Consider the following 19,055-nt stretch of genomic DNA (forward strand, 5'->3'; position numbering starts at 1 on the left):
TTCCTGCACCTGAGAGGGTGCAGAGGTTCAGTTTGGGCCACAACAATTGAATATGTGGTGTCCCGGTACCGTATTGCATACCGTACCTAGTGTAGTTGTAGTGTCCCAGTACCGTCTTGCATACCGTACCTAGTGTGGTGGTCCCCAAAGTCAAAGTAACTACGCTCAGGTAGGGTCCCCCAGGTGGGACAACCCCTAGTCGCCTCTTCTACACTCTAATTCTGTACTGTTAATATATGAATATATTTAATAATACCGTATATTTTATATAATGTATAGTACTTACCTTGTTTAGCGTCGCAGGACCTTCGGTCATGTGACCATGTTAATATCCTATATGGTATGTTGGAGGACCTTTAGAGGTCCTTGGGTCACGTGTTACCCACAATCCTTTGTAATGGTGATTGACACAAGTATGGACCAATTAGCACTAGTCCAGCCCCTGCCCATATAAGGGAGCTGTAGCCAATTATCGCTGTCTTGGGTTACTGCTCTCATGGATGCCGGACTAGCAGGACGGATCTGCGTAAAAACTTGCAAAGACACGCTAGGCCTTAAAAACCTACCGGCCTCAGCGGAACTTAAACCGTGAGTTCTAAACTACCCCCGCTAAAGCTAGCGTGACTACTGGACCGCAACTAAATCCCCTAAATCCAGTGGAACAGCGCATATTATCCTAAAGACTCTAAATTGCTAAAGTCCCAACCTTTGTCAATCTCCAAAGAAAGCTTGCATGTATAGCAACTGTTCCGGTTAATGAGCTTGCATAAAATCTTCAGTAAAAGTTACAACTGTTTCAGAAAACTCTCCGGTTGTGGACATTCCATTATTATCTACCTCCCTATCGCTCTTGGGAAGGGTGGCGGTAGGACAAGCATTACTGAGGAGCCCTCACCCTGGCGTCACGAATAGCAAAGGTTAACAAGCACCCTTTAGTCACCACACAGCTACACTCCCCATACCCAACTCCCTCAGGCTATCACAAATAGGATGGCTGTGTAGCTTCAGGGAAAAGAGCACTGTGTTTACTGGGATCTAGCTGAGCCACACGCGTCACAGCCTGGTCTCCGTACACTCACACAGTGCTCTTTCCCATGAAGTCTGTGTGCCCTGTGCATAAAATTGGCAGGATGAATGTTCCGGCCTAGTGACGCACACAATTTACCTTATACTGTATACCCATCTATCATTCCCCTGTTCTGTGACATTTAGTCCACTTTAAGGTGGGGTCTATTTGTTGACACATGCTATAGTGAGTCCAGCACTTTGCCTCTTTAGTGCCATCTCCCACCTTTGCAGCTTGTTTTTCCGTGCATGATGTTGTGGCATTATTAAAACTCTCGTGCTGCTGCTCCATCTCTACCAGTTATTTTTATACACCTGTAGGCAGTCTAGTCCGGGGGCACTGCCAATGCTAGGGCACATTAGCATTTGTTTTGTAACCCATCCTTAGCTCCAAAAGTGGGGTTTCCTGGCAAAGCAAACTCCTCTGAAGTGTAATCATGGGCAGATTCATTTACAGAGTATCATGGTAGCTGCTATCTGTAGCGATTAACTAAGGCTGGGTTCACACTTGTGTTGAGGCCCCGACTCCATTCGGCTTCAAGGAGGCTCTGTTTGGCACCAGAAAACAGATACCAACTGTTCCCAATGGATCCCAAAAGATCCTGTTGACTCTAATGGGGTCTGTCAGGTTTAAGTTTGACCAGGCAAAAACTGCTACTGTCCATTTAATAAAGCTGGAGAAGCATTAAAGGGGTACTCTGGTGGAGAACATTTTTTTTTTTAATGAATTGGTGCCAGAAAGTTAAACAGATTTGTAAATTACCTCTATTAAAAAATCTTTACTCTTCCTGTACTTTTTAGCAGCTGTATGCTACAGAGGAAATTCTGTTCTTTTTTAATTTCTTTTTTGACTTGTCCACACTGCTCTCTGCCGACACCTGATGTCCGTATCAGGAACTGACTGGAGCAGGAGAAAATCCCCATTGCAAACCTATGCTGCTCTGGACAGTTCCTGACAGGGACAGAAGTGTCAGCAGAGAGCAATGTGGACAAGACAACAAAGAAATTAAAAAAATAACAGAATTTTCTCTGTAGCATATGTCTGCTAAAAAGTACTGGAAGGGTAAAGATATTTTTTTTATAGAAGTCATTTACAAATCTGTTTAACTTTCTTGCACAAGATGACTTATAAAGACCTAAAAAAATGTTTTTCCACCTGAGTATCCCTTTAAGAAAGACTAACCATGTGGTGTCCCAGCACCAAAGGCTGTCCTGTGGGCTGCGGATCTCCTTGGGCAGACATGCGGTACAGGTGTTGGGCCCACTCAGTAACTGTCTGCTGTATTTCAAATGTTCAAGCACTTTATCATATATTCTATTAGGTTTCTCATGTGCACTGTAAAATATGTTATTTATGTGTGTTGTACCTTTAAGAGTGAGGAGCAGTGTAAACCATGTGTCCCTGCCTGCCCAATAGGAACCCCTAAATTGTTAGGTAATTATTTAGTGTAGTGGGGGAGGAGTTTCCCCAGTTCAGTCTAGAGCTGTGTCCTGAGCACAAGTGTGGTAAAGGAGTGAGTGGTGTGTGGAGAAGCTCTGAGGGAAGTCCGAGAACAAATCTCTTCTCAATCCTATCCAGCTATTCTGCAAGTCATCCCCCTTACAGTGGAAAGTCAAGCCCTGGCAGAGAAAGCAGTTGAACCTTGTCAGAACCCTAGCCGGCCTGGAGAATCTTCACTTTCATATCAAGTCAGTATTAATCAAGTGCGTGAAAAGCACCATAAGTCCCAACGAGGCAACAGGGCTCCCAAAGGGTTACACTGCATCGTCTCCACTCTGCACAATATTGTCTGCGTGTAAGAACATCTGCACCCTGCTCAGTAAAAGGCAGTTATCTGTAACACGACGTTGGTGTGTTTCTTTACTCCCCATGTCTGGCCCAGAAGAAGTTGTCTCTACCTCGGACCATGTATAGGATAACAGTGCCCTGGCATCACGAAGTGATCAAGTGTTCCTTGCACCCCCGTGTCACCACAACCATTCTTTCAAAGTCGGCACTTAGGCAAGGAAAAGAAGTGCTTGCTTTATATTTCCCATTCCTTTTGCATCTTCCTCTGGCTTTGGCTCACACTGCAGTGGCAGTTTGGAAAAACAATTTAAAAAAAAACAACTGCTGTGTGTTACACCAACCTCACAATGCAATCTTCTTTACATTAGTCAAATAAAATAATTCCTGACACATAGAGGAAGATTTATCAAAACCCGTGCAGAGAAAAAAGCTGCCCAGTTGCCCATAGCAACCAATCAGATCGCTTCTTTCATTTTGAGGAAGGCCTGAGAAAAGTAAAAGAAGCGATCTGATTGGTTGCTATGGGCAACAGGGCAGCTTTTCCTCTGCACTGTTTTGATAAATCTCCCCCATAGAGATTTATCTCAGCAGTTCTCTGATTACAGGCAAACTGGTTAAATAGATGTTTCCGCCATGGAAATCCTGATTTCTGTGTCTGCAGAAAGACAGGTCTATTCTTTCTGTGGATTTCACTTGGAAATGAATGCCATCTATTAGAAGGCAAACTTCCAAGCGGTCCTAGTGCCTTTTGGGGAGATTTATCAAAACCTGTGCAAAGGAAAAGTTGTCCAGTTGCCCATAGCAACCAATCAGCTTGCTTCTTTTATTTTTAACAAGGCCTATGCAAAATGAAAGAAGGGATCTGATTGGTTGCTATGGGCAACTTTTCCTTTGCACAGGTTTTAATAAATCTCCCCCTTTGTTTTTCAGGTGGACATTCCAAACATAATCAACTGGGTGAACATAGGCTAATACAGCCCATCTGGAAGGGACTTTGGAGCTATTACTTACCACTGAGCTCTGCTTTATTTATGATACAGTCATGGCCGTAAATGTTGGCACCCCTGAAAATTTTCAAGAAAATGAAGTATTTCTCACAGAAAAGGATTGCAGTAACACATGTTTTGCTATACACATGTTTATTCCCTTTGTGTGTATTTGAACTAAACCAAAAAAGGGAGGAAAAAAAGCAAATTGGACATAATGTCACACCAAACTCCAAAAATGGTCTGGACAAAATTATTGCCACTCCTTCAAAATTGTGGAAAAATAAGATTGTTTCAGGCAGGTGATGCTCCTTTAAACTCACCTGGGGCAAGTAGCAGGGGTGAGCAATAAAAAAAAAATCACACCTGAAAGCAGATATAAAGGAGAGAAGTTCACTTAGTCTTTGAAATGTGTGTCTGTGTGTGCCACACTAAGCATGGACAACAGAAAGAGGAGGAGAGAACTGTCTGAGGACTTGAGAACCAAAATTGTGGAAAAATATCAACAATCTCAAGGTTACAAGTCCATCTCCAGAGATCTAGATTTGCCTTTGTTCACAGTACGCAACATTATCAAGTTTGCAACCCATGGCACTGTAGCTAATCTCCCTGGGCATGGACGGAATAGAAACATTTATGAAAAGGTGTCAACGCAGGATAGTCCGGATGGTCGATAAGCAGCCCCAAACAAGTTCCAAAGATATTAAAGCTGTCCTGCAGGCTCAGGAAGCATCAGCATCAGTGCAAACTATCCATCGACATTTAAATGAAATGAAACACTATGGCAGGAGACCCAGGAGGACCCCACTGCTGACACCGAGACATAAAAAAGCAAGACTACATTTTGCCAACATGAACTTGAGTAAGCCAAAATCCTTCTGGGAAAAATTCTTGTGGATAGTTGAGACCAAGAGCTTTTTGGTAAAGCACATCATTCTACAGTTTACCAAAAACGGAATGAGGCCTACATAGAAAAGAACACAGTACCTACAGTGAAATATGGTGGAGGTTCAATGATGTTTTGGGGTTGTTTTGCTGCCTCTGGCACTGGGTGCCTTGAATATGTGCAAGGCATCATAAAATTTGAGGATAACCAACAGATATTTCTGGTTGCACTGTAGCCGAGTGTCAGAAAGCTGAGTTTGCGTCCAAGATCTTGGGTCTTCCAACAGGACAATGACCCCAAACATTTGTCAAAAAGCACCCAGAAATGGATGGCAACAAAGTGCTGGAGAGTTCTGAAGTGGCCAGCAATGAGTCCAGATCTAAATCCCATTGAACACCTGTGGAAAGATCTTAAAATTGCTGTTGGGAAAAGGCGCCTTCCAATAAGAGAGGCCTGGAGCAGTTTGCAAAGGAAGAGTGGTCCAACATTCCGGCTGAGAGGTGTAAGAAGCTTATTGATGGTTATAGGAAGCGACTGATTTCAGTTACTTTTTCCAAAGGGTGTGCAGCCAAATATTAAGTTAAGGGTGCCAATAATTTTGTCCAGCCCATTTTTGGAGTTTGGTTTGACTGTATGTCCTATGTGTACAATAAGAACAATAGAGATCATAAGTGTCTATCCACAAACTTGCCAACAATTTCTATTAGGAAGCAGCAGCAAGCTTTGGAGTATAATACAGCTAATATAGACTGTATCTCAGACACTTAAAGGGATATTCCCATCTGGGACATTTGTGGTTTATCCACAGGATATGACATATTCACAGGATCCTAGACTTACGTAAACAGCATAGCTCATGAGGCTTTGCTGTTTGTGCCACTCCAATTAAAGTCAATTGAAGTTACGCAAATTGCCTAACACAGTTGGCTCGGTTGTTTTCTGTTTCATGACTACCTCCAGAGGCCACAAACAGGCAATAGGGGGTCGAAGAGCACTAGATGTGAAGATAGGAAGGAGACCCAGAGGTGGAGCCCGCATCTAGGGTGCATTTATGGGGTATCCTGTGAATACCCCTTTAAAGGGAACCTGCCATCAGTTTTATGCTGACCAAACCATGGGCAGCTTAAAACTGGTGCAGACAGCACGATGCCTGGACGGACAACTGCTTCCTGCCCGGCTGTCTGGAGTGATGCATCTCTCCCTATCTGTGTAAAGGCAGAGACATATCGCTCAGTACGGGCTAAACGGGACTAGTTACCTAAATCTGAGCTGCATTTCTAACCTATAATCTCTCTGAAACACCAGGGTGTATCAGAGTAAATCATAGTGTCCCGGCACCATGCTGCCAGCACCAGTTTTATGCTGCCCTCGGTTTGTATAGCATAAAACTCATGACCAATTCCCTTCAAGACACATTGTGTAAAGTTTATTGTAAGTTACTTTGTAATGTAAATTGTCTATAGATAGATAAATACACACACATCTAAAACAAATGCATTCAGAACAAACAGAGTATAATTTTAATTTTCTTGGCAGCTCTGCCACAGAATCTCTGGATGTGGCACTGAAAGAGAATTTGGTTTCTTTCCTCGGATTGAGGACTGCAGTGATGTATGAATACCTGAAGCATAGTTGGCATCTAGAATAACTGTGATAAAACAAGTGATCATGGGCTGGACAAGGTCTTTTGGTGCCCTAGGACCGGCAGGCTGCTTCTAGCGCTCTTTAAGCAATAATCCCAGCCTACTCCCGGACCATAGCCCCACCTTCCCCCCAAAGCCAGGTGGTTTTATTGCTTCTGTACCAGTGAGTGCTTCACCTTTTGCGCAGACTGATGGGGGGAACCAATGGGTTGAAGAGCAAGTCCATCAGTCTGAGGAAGGTGCTCATTGAAAAAGCAGCATCATAAATTCTTTTTTTTTTCCTTTAATAAAAATGCGCCCCACCACCTCCTCTGCTTACTCCTTGTCCCTGCCATGGAAGTGATGATTGAGGTTGTCTGATATCTGGAGATTCTATAACTCCCTGAGAATTCTTAAAGGGAACCTGTCACCATGTTTATGTTGCCTGAACTATAAGTCATCTGGGTAGTCCCTGGTGCTTTCTGCCTGCCCAGCTGACCTTGATTTCCAAATAGGAGGGATCTTTCAAAAGCTAGTGGGTTAGGGAGAAGTGGCCAGAGACCACCCCAATGACCCATAGCTCAAGCAGAATGTCTTGATTACATGTTTTCTTTAACAGTCAGCTGCTGTTCTTTAGTGGTTAAAGCTTTAGTTTTGGAGGTCAGAGATCAGTCCCTGAGAACAGTCAAGATTCTCCTGCAGACATCATTAACACTTGAGTTCCATTTTCACTGTTCTCCCGCTAGCGGCAGGACGCTGGCCAGTGAGCCAATGATACGAGTGTAAATCTTGATCCCACAGAGGAAAACATCTTCATTTAAATATTCATTGTGATCATGAAGCAATATTGGGGTGTTGTTAATGGGGGAGAAGCCCAATGCATCAAATCCAGCCTGTGAAGGGGAAAATGTCAATTAATTTTCATCTGTGGCAAATGTGATGAGAAGAATGCATTTATGTTACCTAATATGAGAACACAGCTTATCCTCTTACTAGAGATCAGCAGTGACATCACTGCTTTTCATTCACTAGAGAGCAGAGGTGACCTCACTGAGAATACATCCTAGCCATTCACTAGAGATCAGCAGTGACATCACTGAGAATACATCCTATCCATTCATAGAGCTCAGCAGTGACATCACTGAGAATACAGCCTATCCATTCACTAGAGATCAGCAGTGACATCACCGAGAATACAGCCTATCCATTCACTAGAGATCAGTAATGACATCACTGAGAATACATCCTATCCATTCACTAGAGATCAGCAGTGACATCACTGAGAATACAGCCTATCCATTCACTAGAGATCAGCAGTGACATCACTGAGAATACAGCCTATCCATTCACTAGAGATCAGCAGTGACATCACTGAGAATACATCCTATCCATTCACTAAAGATCAGCAGTGACATCACTGAGAATACATCCTATCCATTCACTAGAGATCAGCAGTGACATCACTGCTTTTCATTCACTAGAGAGCAGAGGTGACCTCACTGAGAATACATCCTAGCCATTCATAGAGCTCAGCAGTGACATCACTGAGAATACAGCCTATCCATTCACTAGAGATCAGCAGTGACATCACCGAGAATACAGCCTATCCATTCACTAGAGATCAGTAATGACATCACTGAGAATACATCCTATCCATTCACTAGAGATCAGCAGTGACATCACTGAGAATACATCATATCCATTCACTAAAGATCAGCAGTGACATCACTGAGAATACATCCTATCCATTCACTAGAGATCAGCAGTGACATCACTGAGAATACAGCCTATCCATTCACTAGAGATCAGCAGTGACATCACTGAGAATACAGCCTATCCATTCACTAGAGATCAGCAGTGACATCACCGAGAATACAGCCTATCCATTCACTAGAGATCAGTAATGACATCACTGAGAATACATCCTATCCATTCACTAGAGATCAGCAGTGACATCACTGAGAATACATCATATCCATTCACTAAAGATCAGCAGTGACATCACTGAGAATACATCCTATCCATTCACTAGAGATCAGCAGTGACATCACTGAGAATACAGCCTATCCATTCACTAGAGATCAGCAGTGACATCACTGAGAATACATCATATCCATTCACTAAAGATCAGCAGTGACATCACTGAGAATACATCCTATCCATTCACTAGAGATCAGCAGTGACATCACTGAGAATACAGCCTATCCATTCACTAGAGATCAGCAGTGACATCACTGAGAATACATCCTATCCATTCATAGAGCTCAGCAGTGACATCACTGAGAATACATCCTATCCATTCACTAGAGATCAGCAGTGACATCACTGAGAATACATCCTATCCATTCACTAGAGATCAGCAGTGACATCACTGAGAATACATCCACTTAGGGTTGTAGCAACAGATTATCTCACCGTTCTTATGTAGCGACTGTCAGTAGCAGCAGGGAAGATTTCAGGCTTCAGCCGCAGACCCCTGAAATGGAAAAAAAACTTGCAATCTACAAAGAACAGAATTGCACTTGATTTTCATGGCAGGTTTGCATAGGTAAAATCCTCAGCAGTTTACAGCACCAGGTGCATAAATGTTCTGTTGCTGATTTTTACAGCATATTTAGCGAGGCAGGGGTGAAATGTAACACATGGAAATTTTGCTACGGATTCACTGTGGCTTTGTGGATAGAGCCACACCAAAAGTGTCTACCATGTGTGGGCCTATACTTATACTTCATCACACAGTAGAGGACCAGATTATGACTATAACCGAGGACAAAACACAATCATTGGGACAATAAAGGGGATTATCCAGATAATTCTGGAGCCTGTTCCTCTTCCAAGCCAATTCCCCCCAGCCCCCCACCAACACCACTCACAATTCTTTGCAGGGATCACTGAATGCTTTCCACCAGGGGTTGGAGTCTTCTGGTGTTGTCACCCTTTTATTCATACATTTCTAGAAGACATGAACATGTATGAAGCCACCAACATTTATCGCAGTGGTGTCACACTCTTCATCTAGAACCTTTTACCTGATGATATTCAAAGGTGATTTGCTCTCCGGCCTCACGGCACCAACTCTCTATCTGCAGCTCAAACTCCTGCAGGGACAGAGAAAGCATGGTTGGTGGAGACCAAAGAGTGGAGCAGCTCTAAGAGGTGTATGTGGCTTCACCTTTAGGTCCACAGTGGGTGGGATACGAAGGTCAAAGGTTACAGACATCTCAGTGGGGATCACATTGCAGGAAACGCCTCCATTCACTTTTGTTAGGTTTATTGTGGTGACATCTCCAAGTGTCAGGCCAGGGTTGGCCTCAAGCCTGAAACAAGGAATAGCAGATTGTGGCTGGTTAATGCGCTCTCCCTCCTATTTTGCCCGTAAAGTCCTCACAAAGGTGCAGCTGGTGCATCTGTATTAGTAACTGGGGCCTGTTTGCCCATGCATTAACTTCAGACATGCCTTATCTCACACTACCCATAAAGCTATAGGACAGGGTTCCCTTTTAACAAGACATTGATCTGCTCCGAAGTCAGTAAGAAGAATGGATTTCCCCTGGGGACTTTGTATTTTATACTGTTGGAATTCTGATAGGAGACAGACAAGGTACAGAAGAGTTTATGAAAAGTTTTCTCCCCCTTTAAATTCTGTAGCAGCCATCTTGCTTTAATTTTAAGGGGAAACAATTTACCTTTTCTTCTCCCTTTCTCTGAAGTTAAGGAAACTTGTTATTACGGAGTGCTGTAAATAATAAAGTGACATCAGCAAACTGGATAAAAAAGAATTTCCCACAAGTTGTCAGAGGATTGAGGGTTAACTCACCAATTTAGCAGCAGCCGTATTCTCTATAAAGCGAGAGCCATGTCCGGGATCCCCCCTGCAGTAAATTGTGATCCCTAAACAACACGCAAAAGGTCAGAGGTCATATGGATCACCATACATAAGTGATTTCTACACCCTGGCCAATATCAGAAGCCTGGTCAGCACCCAGCTTTTTTACAGCCCTATATTTCAAGCCTGCCCGGTTATGTAGTAGTATTTTCCGCACTATAGTACTGGTGAAGGACTAGATGGATATATTGTCCGGGTGTCTAGGAAGGCTAGGTGACATCCTCTGCTGGGTCTTAATAGTTGTCACTCAGTTTTAACAAAACAAATATAATTAAAATGGATGGTTTTTGTAAGTATGTGAAATGAGTTGTAGAATGTTGAAGAGGAAAGACCGGAGGGAAAAAAAACTTCACTCCATGGCGGATGACTGGCGATGTGGGGCGGAGGCTCGTGATGTTATGGCCACGCCCCCTCAATGCAAGTCTATGGGTGGGGGGCGTGACGGCCGTCACGCCCCCCACCCATAGACTTGCATCGAGGGGGCGTGGCCGTGACATCATGAGCGGGGCACGACCGTGATGTCACTAGCCTCCGGCACTGCACCCGACGCTCTAAACAAACGCCAGGAGCAGCAGGGAGATCGCGGGGGTCCCCAACGGCAGGACCCCCACGATCAGACAACTTATCCCTATCCTTTGGATAGGGGATAAGATGTCTAGGGGTGGAGTACCCCTTTAATGTTTTTGAAAAGTGAAATGCCCCTTTATATTGTGTGAAGACTTACACCAAACACATTTCTCTCCGTAGAAAACACTGAATTCATCTGTGGGGTTTGCAAGACCTGAAAAGCACAATAAATGAGTCAAATAAGGGCAGCGCATAAGACAACTGGACAAGGATCACAAGAACAAGACATAAACTAAAAGAACAAGGAAAACATAAAACATCAGTAACTAGAGAAGATCACGGACCTTCATCAAGCGTAATACCAGGATTCAATGCATGGAAATCTGGGTGGTTTACGAACAGCTCCATCCCCATGTGACCTCCAATTTCTTCATCTGTTACAGAAAAAATCATTAAGTTATTACAGTGTATATCTTTGGACACTCAGTACTACACCCTGCACAGCCAAATCCTGATATAAATTTATGGTACTACTGCTTTACTGTTAGTACTCAGGAGGCAGGACCTCAACTCTTACTGCTACGCCTGCTGGGTGAGTGTCTGCAGAGAATGGCAAATAATAACCTGCATAAGAAATGCAGTATAAAAAGCTATGGGCGAGACTTATCAAAACTTGTCCAGAGGGAAAGTTGCTGAGTTGCCCATAGCAACCAATCAGATCACTTCTTTCATTTTTGAAAAGGCCTGTTAAAAATGAAAGAAGCGATCTGATTGGCTGCTATGGACTTTCCCTCTGCAGCTCTGGATGTGACTGTAGTAGAAGACATTATGTAGTTCAGGATCAGTACAAGGAAAATACTACATGTCACATCTTACCTGGAACCATAGTGAGATGTATGGTACGTGGGAAATGGCGCCCTTCAGATTTTAGTTGCCGGATAGCTTCTAAATATCTGCAAACCATCACAAGAACAAGAACTATAGTGACAAACTCTTAGCACAAAATAATCGCAAAACCGCATGTCTATGGAGCAAAGAGGTCTGCTGTAAAGAGCAAGTCCACAAAATCCTCACCCATTGTTTTAAGATGGCTATACACATTACAGGCAGGGTTTGCCAATTGGGGTTCTAGGAAAGCTGATAACCAGTATGGTGGCCATTACAGCTCCCACATGGGTACAAACCCAACTCTCCCAGTACATAGATACTACGAGAAGCATCAACAGAATTGAAAAAATAAATTATTTAAATGGTCACTGTCATTTCAAAACAACTTTCCTTTTTTGCCTATGGGATTACTAACATACAGTATTTGTAAATCAATTCATTTACCCAAAATTATTTCTTTCCCCAGAAAAACAGCTCTAAAATATTGGCCACTAATTGTCTTACTTCCCAGCAATCTGCTGTTCACTGCCTGTTTTAAGTAGATTTCTGTTTCTAGTAACATAGAGACCAGGATAGAATTCAGGAATGGAGGCGGGGCTTAGCAGGTGCTATGTGCAGGAAAGAGGCCATGAAAGCCTGTGCTTGTACTGGCAAGCTAAGCCAGTCTTCCTGCTGAAGATGATCCACAATTGAGAGCACTGAAATCTCCTTGTCACTACCTTATAGGGTTACTTTAACAAAACCATGCAGGTTTGTTTTAAACATTTTGAAATGACAGGACACTATGACGACTTATGTACTGGGGATCTTAGAAGAAATGTTCCTGAATATCCTATTAACTCCAATTAGCACATATTTCTTCTTCCTACGAACTTACTGTATGGTAACAGATTTCATATCCTGTGTTCCTCTTGCATAGATATTTCCGTCTTTATCTTTATGTGCCGAAAATGGTGGATAAGTCCAAAACTCCTGGAAAAGAACAAAACTTTATTTTCCAAGACATGTAAAGCATCCCCACCCCTCATCTATGTCCTGCAGCAGCCCGGACCCTCCGCACCTCAAACACTGGAACCACATCTGTATGGGAGTTCAGAATGACAGATTTCAGCTGTGGCTGTGTCCCTCTCCAGGTAAGAATGACTATTGCTCGACCGGGGGCAAACTAGAAAAGGAATAAAAGTAGAAAATAAATAAAAAAATAAAAGTCACTGGGGGACATTTATCAAGGGTGGTGTAGGTGAACGATTTTTCTACCCTTTTTTGGTGTGGTGGCAATGTGTATGTGCACCAAGTTTACTAAATGGTTGCATGGAATGTGATAAATATGGGATATTTTTTTAATTTTATCCTGTTGTACAAAAAATGTGTAACTTTTTTTAAATGTTGTCCACAGCCAGATTTGTAAAGCAGGTCTGGGCTGGTGTATGTTTGTGGTGTAATTGAGAGCTTTGTGACAGCTCCCCCATAGGGATACATTGAGGAGGTGTGTCTGTCGCTGCTTTGTGCGGGGTTGACATGCCCCATACCAGGGAGAGCAGGGGTCCCGTGCAGGAGATCGCGGGGGTCCCATTGGTCGGACCCAAGCGCAATCTAAAACTTATTCCCTATCCTTAAGATATGGGTTACGTTTTTCTGCATGATAGTTCTCCTTTAATAAATACCCCCCCATGTGTTTAAAACCTGAGCTGTGAAGCTGCTGACTTATGTAGCAACACATGCCATATAACTGTTTAGGCCTGTAACCTATACTCATGATGGAATTTGTTGTCTCATGAGTGGCCTAAGAGAAGAGGACTATACAAACAGTGTTAGCTAGGGAAGTTTGGGTCTAAAAACTGGCTTTGGAGAATTCAGGTAAAAGGGTGCATTAGGTGACTCCATCGTGGTGCCCTTTACATTTTTAAATAGAAAGCACAACCCTGATTTCTCTTGCTGTATTACCTCCAGTGTCTTCTTCTCCAACCCAATCTCATCCGCCACCTTGAAGAGGAATCGCACAATTCCATCTGTAACAAGAGTCACTGATGAGTTTCCATGGACCATAAATAAACCATAATAGAAAGCAGTGGATATACTAGTTTTACTTAGTGGTTGTGCCATTACACACAGTTATCCAGTTACAGTCTACACATTTATTCACACATGGGGGACCTAAACATTGAAATTATTAGTGTATAAGATCCACTCTCTAAGGCTGGGTTATACTGTGAGTTCTGCAGTATGGACCCTAACAGTGATGGCTTATTATTAGTACCATCTTCTTCATCATTTATGGCACAGCCAGTTGTCCGCATGAACAGCTGTGTCTGGTATTGCTGCTTATCCCATTTACTTTAGTCCTGAAAAACAACTTTTAGTGCACTGCTCTCACAGGAATTGGACCAATTCCGCAATTGATACATAGAGCCTGGACCAACATTCGGAGAACTGGTAAATGTATAATCAGCCTTAGCAGCTTTGGAATTGTGCTCATGTGATAACACTGGGGAAAAAAGGATGGACATAGAGGCCACGAACACCCACCAACGTGTGACATGTGACGTCAATGTGACCAATAGGCAACAGCAACACATGGAACACACTACCTGTAGGCTCAATGAACTGGCCCCAGTGTTACCCTCTGGCACCTCCACAGTTAAGGACTCAAAGCTGAAACAGTGAGACAGATTATTGTCATAGAGATCTGGACCTGCAGTGACAGATAACACACAGACCCTCCATTGGTGACCTGCTATTTATATCACACAGGGTCAGATTGTATCATTCATTCCTGACTTAAAGGATAAGTCTTATGCCCGACAGTAAAGAAAAACGTATGCCCTATCTGCAAGATAGGGGATAAGTTTTAGATCACGGGGGGTCCGAGCACTGTGGCCCCCAGGGATCGTCTGTACGGAGCCTCGGCTCTCACACAAAGCGGCGCGTCATGACCCCCGCCCGAAGCGGGGGCTGCCATGCCCCCTCCATATATCTCTATGGTAGAGCCATTCGGCAATCTTCGGCTCTCTCATAGAGATATACGGAGGGGATGTGGCGACCCCCGCTTCGGGTGGGTGTCGTGATGCGCTGCTCTGTGGAAGAGCCGGGGCTCCGTACAGACGATCGCGGGGTGGGGGGGGGGCACAGCGCTCGGATCCCCCGCGATCTGAAACTTATCCCCTATCCTGCGGATAGGGGATACGTTTTTCTGTACAGTCGGGCATAAGACTTATCCTTTAAAGGACTGCTAAAGTCTTTTGTACATAAAGGTCTATCATTGAATAATGAAAATGCCCTAATACTATTGAGGAAGTGCTCGATGCACTTCATTTGGCCTTTTCCTATGAAAGGGCAGCTGCATACCCTACAGGCTCTACTTGCTACTTCAAATCACCCGGCATCGATGGTCCTCCTCGTCATATACGGATTGACATGATCCTTTTATCGTCTCCCTCTATTCTCCTGTACTATGTGCCTTGACATGTTTTTTAGGTTTTCCTTCATCATGCCTACACAATGTTACATTACCGCCCAATATGGACCTTTGTGTTTTATACTGTCACCCACATTGATGCCTGGATTATTAAGATGGCTGCCTATTATACTTTTTGACTGCATGTACAACTACTTTGTGACACATTGGGGATATTTCGCACTCTGTACTCTATTCTTATTTTGTATTTTTAAAAATTACAATAAAAACCCATCAAAACGAAAACGTCCCAATAGGAGTTAAAAACATCAGTTGGGGGGATGGTGGAGTTACCATAGTCAGGCTGTGGCTGCACACTCTGGATCCTTAGATATTCCCGGAATCTTGTGGTGGACGGGTTCTCAGTCACTGAATCCATCTGCAGAAAGATCATAACATGGAAATAACCGGTGATAAATCACAGTGACCTGACCCCACTGATCTGATTGTTATTCTCAGGTAATCCCAGCATTAACTACTTCTCTGCCAGGAGAGAATATATGCGACTTTTGGCTAGCAGCAGGCATGCTTAGACTTGTTGTTCGGCAGCAGAGGCGCTGCAGCGTTCTTCACATAGAACACTTCTCTTACACGTAGTTAACCCTTTCTCTTTACTGATTTATTTTAACACTTACTACTTTTTGTCTTTCGACAATGTATCCATGTCACCTCCTCCCGTCACATCCTCACAATGTCACCAGCTACAACTACCCAAGCGACTGTCGGACATCTGGCAGTCTCCTTAAGCAGAGATCTGCAGGCTATCTCACCTGCCAGGAGACAACAGCAGACCTCTGTGTTGTCAGAGCACTGCAGCCTGTAATACGGTGTCAGTAATGACATAATAAAGCTCTTTCCCCATCCCACTCTGTGTCCGCCTTCTCTTTGTCCTGTTATGTCCCCTTACTTACTGCACCAGTTCCCCGCAGATCGCTTCACCTTCTTGCAGCTTGTGCAGAGCAGCTGAGTTTAGGGAAGTATATATAACAGCCTGGTGGCCAGACCGAGCTAATACATCAATGAGCAATCCAACCCAAGTGCAGAACAAGGCTGACGGAGTGCAGAGCAATCCAACCGGAGTGCAGCCAATGATTTTATTAAAATATTTTTCTGCTTATTTATATAATGGAAATATGATTGTAATTGGCAGAAAACAATGGAGGAAATGCATAACTCTGTCTGCAGGTATCTCATGTGCACGGTGACAGCAGTCACTCCGATGCTGTGGATAGTGGTTTGTGTACTTTGCTTAGTCAGCTGAATTGTGGGATATTTACTAACTGGAAAAAATGCTGATATGTGCATTTGATATCTGTAACCAAATGCATTTCTGGGTGTTAGCAAGAACCTCATAGCAACCCCATGCCTGGCACCAGTACCAGTTATATAAGTAGAAGCAATTATGTAGGAAGGCATGCTATGATGTCATCATATATAGTCCAGTGCAATGGTCTCCAAACTGTGGACCTCCAGCTGTTGCAAAACTACAACTCCCAGTATGCTGGGAGTTGTAGTTTTGCAACAGCTGGAGGTCCACAGTTTGGAGACCACTGGTCTAGTGTCACGTTGCTGTCAAGTTATTACTTTTTCTTCTCGAGTATTTATGTTGGCTCCTACTCCAGGTATAACAATAAACACCCTCTCATGTGGCTGGGGATAAAGTCTACAGCCAAAGTTCATGATCCGAGCTGTTAATAGTTATATTCGGGCTGGATGAGACGTTCTATAAATCCGTACAGCCCTGGCGCCAATCTCCAAGGAGAGCTGAACAGGAACAATCCAAACACATTCCACATTCCTTAGCTTTTTTATTATTAATATTTTTTAGCTATATGTAGCTATATGACCCCATTCTGAGGTAGATATCACTTTTTATTGATTAACTTTTATTAACTTTTTTGGAGGATGGGGATAGACGATGACAGCAGTTCCAACATTGTTTTAACCACTTCCAGACACATTTTTTTTCTCTTCTTCTTCTATGGTTACTTGAATGATTTTTTACAAATACTAATAATAATAACAATAATAATATATAATTTGTTTGGCTATTTATTTCTTTTTTTAATTTTTATATTTAGATTTATTAATCTTTTTTTAAAGTTTATTATATATATATTTTTTTAATACAGACTTAGACATATACATCCTGACACATATAGATGAACATTCTGGGTCGATAAAATGTCTGTCATACATAGAAAAAGAAATATTTTAGTCAATGGCAGATACAAATTGAGTAGAAAAACAATTATGAAGTCACTTAATGTTGAGGAAAAAAAATATATATCATCATTATCAACAAGAATATATATATATATATATATTATTACTACTACAATATTAGAGTGAAAGAATAAGTTTGTGGTGTCCGGTACCTTATGGTACCTTATACTGTACCTTGTATGGTGGTCCCCAAAGCCAGAGTTACTTCGTTCCAGTAGGGTCCTCCTGATGGGATAGCCCCTAGTCACCTCTTCCTTCTTTAATTTTATGATGTTTATATGTATAAGTAATTATATATTTAATGTTGAATATAGTGTCGCAAGACCTTAGGTCACATGACTAATGTTAATTCTATTAAGGTATGCTTAAGGACCTTCCTAGGTCACGTGTGTGGTCACATGTCTAGACCATAATTCCTTGTAAAGTGAATGATAGATGGTATGGACCAATGAGCTCGAGGCCAGCCCCTGCCCATATAAGGGAGATTCCAGCCAATCCTTGCTCTCTTGGGTTCCAGACTAGCAGAGAGAGTAGATCCGTGCAACTTTCAAAGACAAGACCAGGCCGAAGCCTGATAATACTAAACCGTGAGTTATAATAGAACTCCCCGCTAAAGCTAGCATGACTGCTGTACCTAAACTCAATCCTCTAAATCCAGCGGAACAGCGTATATAAATCTCCTGAGCTTAAAACTCACAAGGTTCCTACCAACTGTCAGGATCCTCATAGACTCTGAATGTACAAAGACTGTTCCTGTTTGTTTCTGCATAAAACCTGCAGTAAAAGTTCCGACAGTTTTCTGAAAACCTACGGTTGTGGATATTCATTTATTATACCTCCCTATTGCTCTTGGGACAGGGGGCGATCAGTGGCGTCTCCAGCATTCATATTTAGGGGGGGCACATGGGGGGCCAGTGAGAAAAGTTGGGGGGCAATTTTAAAACGTGTGTGTATATATATATATATCATAAATAAATACATATATATATATATATATATATATATATATATATATACACACACACACATACACACAATGTGCAGAACATGTTTAATTAAAAAATGTTAAAATTTTTTATTTAAAATCTTCATACACTCTTGTTGTGCAATGATTTTTTTTTGCCGTTTTTGCCGTAGATTTTTGGGTAAAAGACTGATGTCATTACAAAGTAGAATTGGTGGCGCAAAAAATAAGCCATCATATAGATTTTTAGGTGCAAAATTGAAAGGGTTATGATTTTTAAAAGGTGAGGAAAAAACAAAAGTGCACTACCATCAACTTTGATAGCGGCATCTAAAGTGTTAATGTCGGACATCAGCCTGATTGGTTATGTCTGGCATTAGCTGAGGGTTCTAGCTAATGATTTATACAACACAGTGGGAGCAGGCCATTTACACGGACGGATCTTCCGCATATTTTACGCTGCGGATCCCCTGACAATAGACCCTACAGTGCTGCCTCCATCTGTGCCTGCTCATAACGGCAATCCTCCGCTACGAGCAGACACGCTTTGATGTGTATACTCGCACACATCGCGGCTGCTCTCGGCCTAGCTCAGAGAGCAGGAGGAGCGGCCATGATGTGCACGAGTATACACAACAAAGCGTGTCTGCTTGTAGCGGAGGATTGCCGTTATGAGCAGCCACAGATGGAGGCAGCATTGTAGGGTCCATTGTCGGGGGATC

At 42.8% G+C, this 19,055-nt stretch overlaps 2 protein-coding genes across 7 annotated transcripts in view; one reads left to right on the plus strand and one right to left on the minus strand.

The window, feature by feature from the left end:
• Positions 1-17,632, minus strand: part of ACY1 (aminoacylase 1) — a 37,928-nt gene extending 20,296 nt beyond the window's left edge. Inside the window, exons 1-15 of one of the 6 annotated variants that reach the window (XM_056525109.1) lie at positions 17,544-17,632; positions 15,438-15,522; positions 13,634-13,698; positions 12,750-12,854; positions 12,567-12,661; positions 11,678-11,754; positions 11,146-11,235; positions 10,959-11,015; positions 10,166-10,239; positions 10,035-10,084; positions 9,521-9,665; positions 9,378-9,446; positions 9,222-9,301; positions 8,764-8,824; positions 6,637-7,241 (exon numbers count right to left, since the gene is read on the minus strand). In XM_056525109.1, the coding sequence (XP_056381084.1) occupies positions 7,077-7,241; positions 8,764-8,824; positions 9,222-9,301; positions 9,378-9,446; positions 9,521-9,665; positions 10,035-10,084; positions 10,166-10,239; positions 10,959-11,015; positions 11,146-11,235; positions 11,678-11,754; positions 12,567-12,661; positions 12,750-12,854; positions 13,634-13,698; positions 15,438-15,522 (1,218 nt within the window). In that variant the 5' untranslated portion in view covers positions 17,544-17,632 and the 3' untranslated portion in view covers positions 6,637-7,076. Of the gene's footprint in view, positions 1-286; positions 1,782-3,195; positions 3,255-6,636; positions 7,242-8,763; positions 8,825-9,221; positions 9,302-9,377; positions 9,447-9,520; positions 9,666-10,034; positions 10,085-10,165; positions 10,240-10,958; positions 11,016-11,145; positions 11,236-11,677; positions 11,755-12,566; positions 12,662-12,749; positions 12,855-13,633; positions 13,699-15,437; positions 15,523-15,778; positions 15,798-16,054; positions 16,232-17,543 lie in introns of those variants that run through there. The other 5 variants (XM_056525108.1, XM_056525111.1, XM_056525114.1 and 2 more) reach the window with 5 other exon arrangements.
• A 258-nt stretch (positions 17,633-17,890) lies between these two features.
• ABHD14B (abhydrolase domain containing 14B) overlaps positions 17,891-19,055 on the plus strand; it is a 35,661-nt gene continuing 34,496 nt past the window's right edge. The window contains exon 1 of the mRNA XM_056525117.1: positions 17,891-17,956. The gene's annotated coding sequence lies outside the window, so the exon portion shown is untranslated. The remainder of the gene's footprint in view (positions 17,957-19,055) is intronic.

This window comes from Hyla sarda, chromosome 6, assembly GCF_029499605.1.
Source record: "Hyla sarda isolate aHylSar1 chromosome 6, aHylSar1.hap1, whole genome shotgun sequence".
Lineage (NCBI taxonomy): Eukaryota > Metazoa > Chordata > Amphibia > Anura > Hylidae > Hyla > Hyla sarda.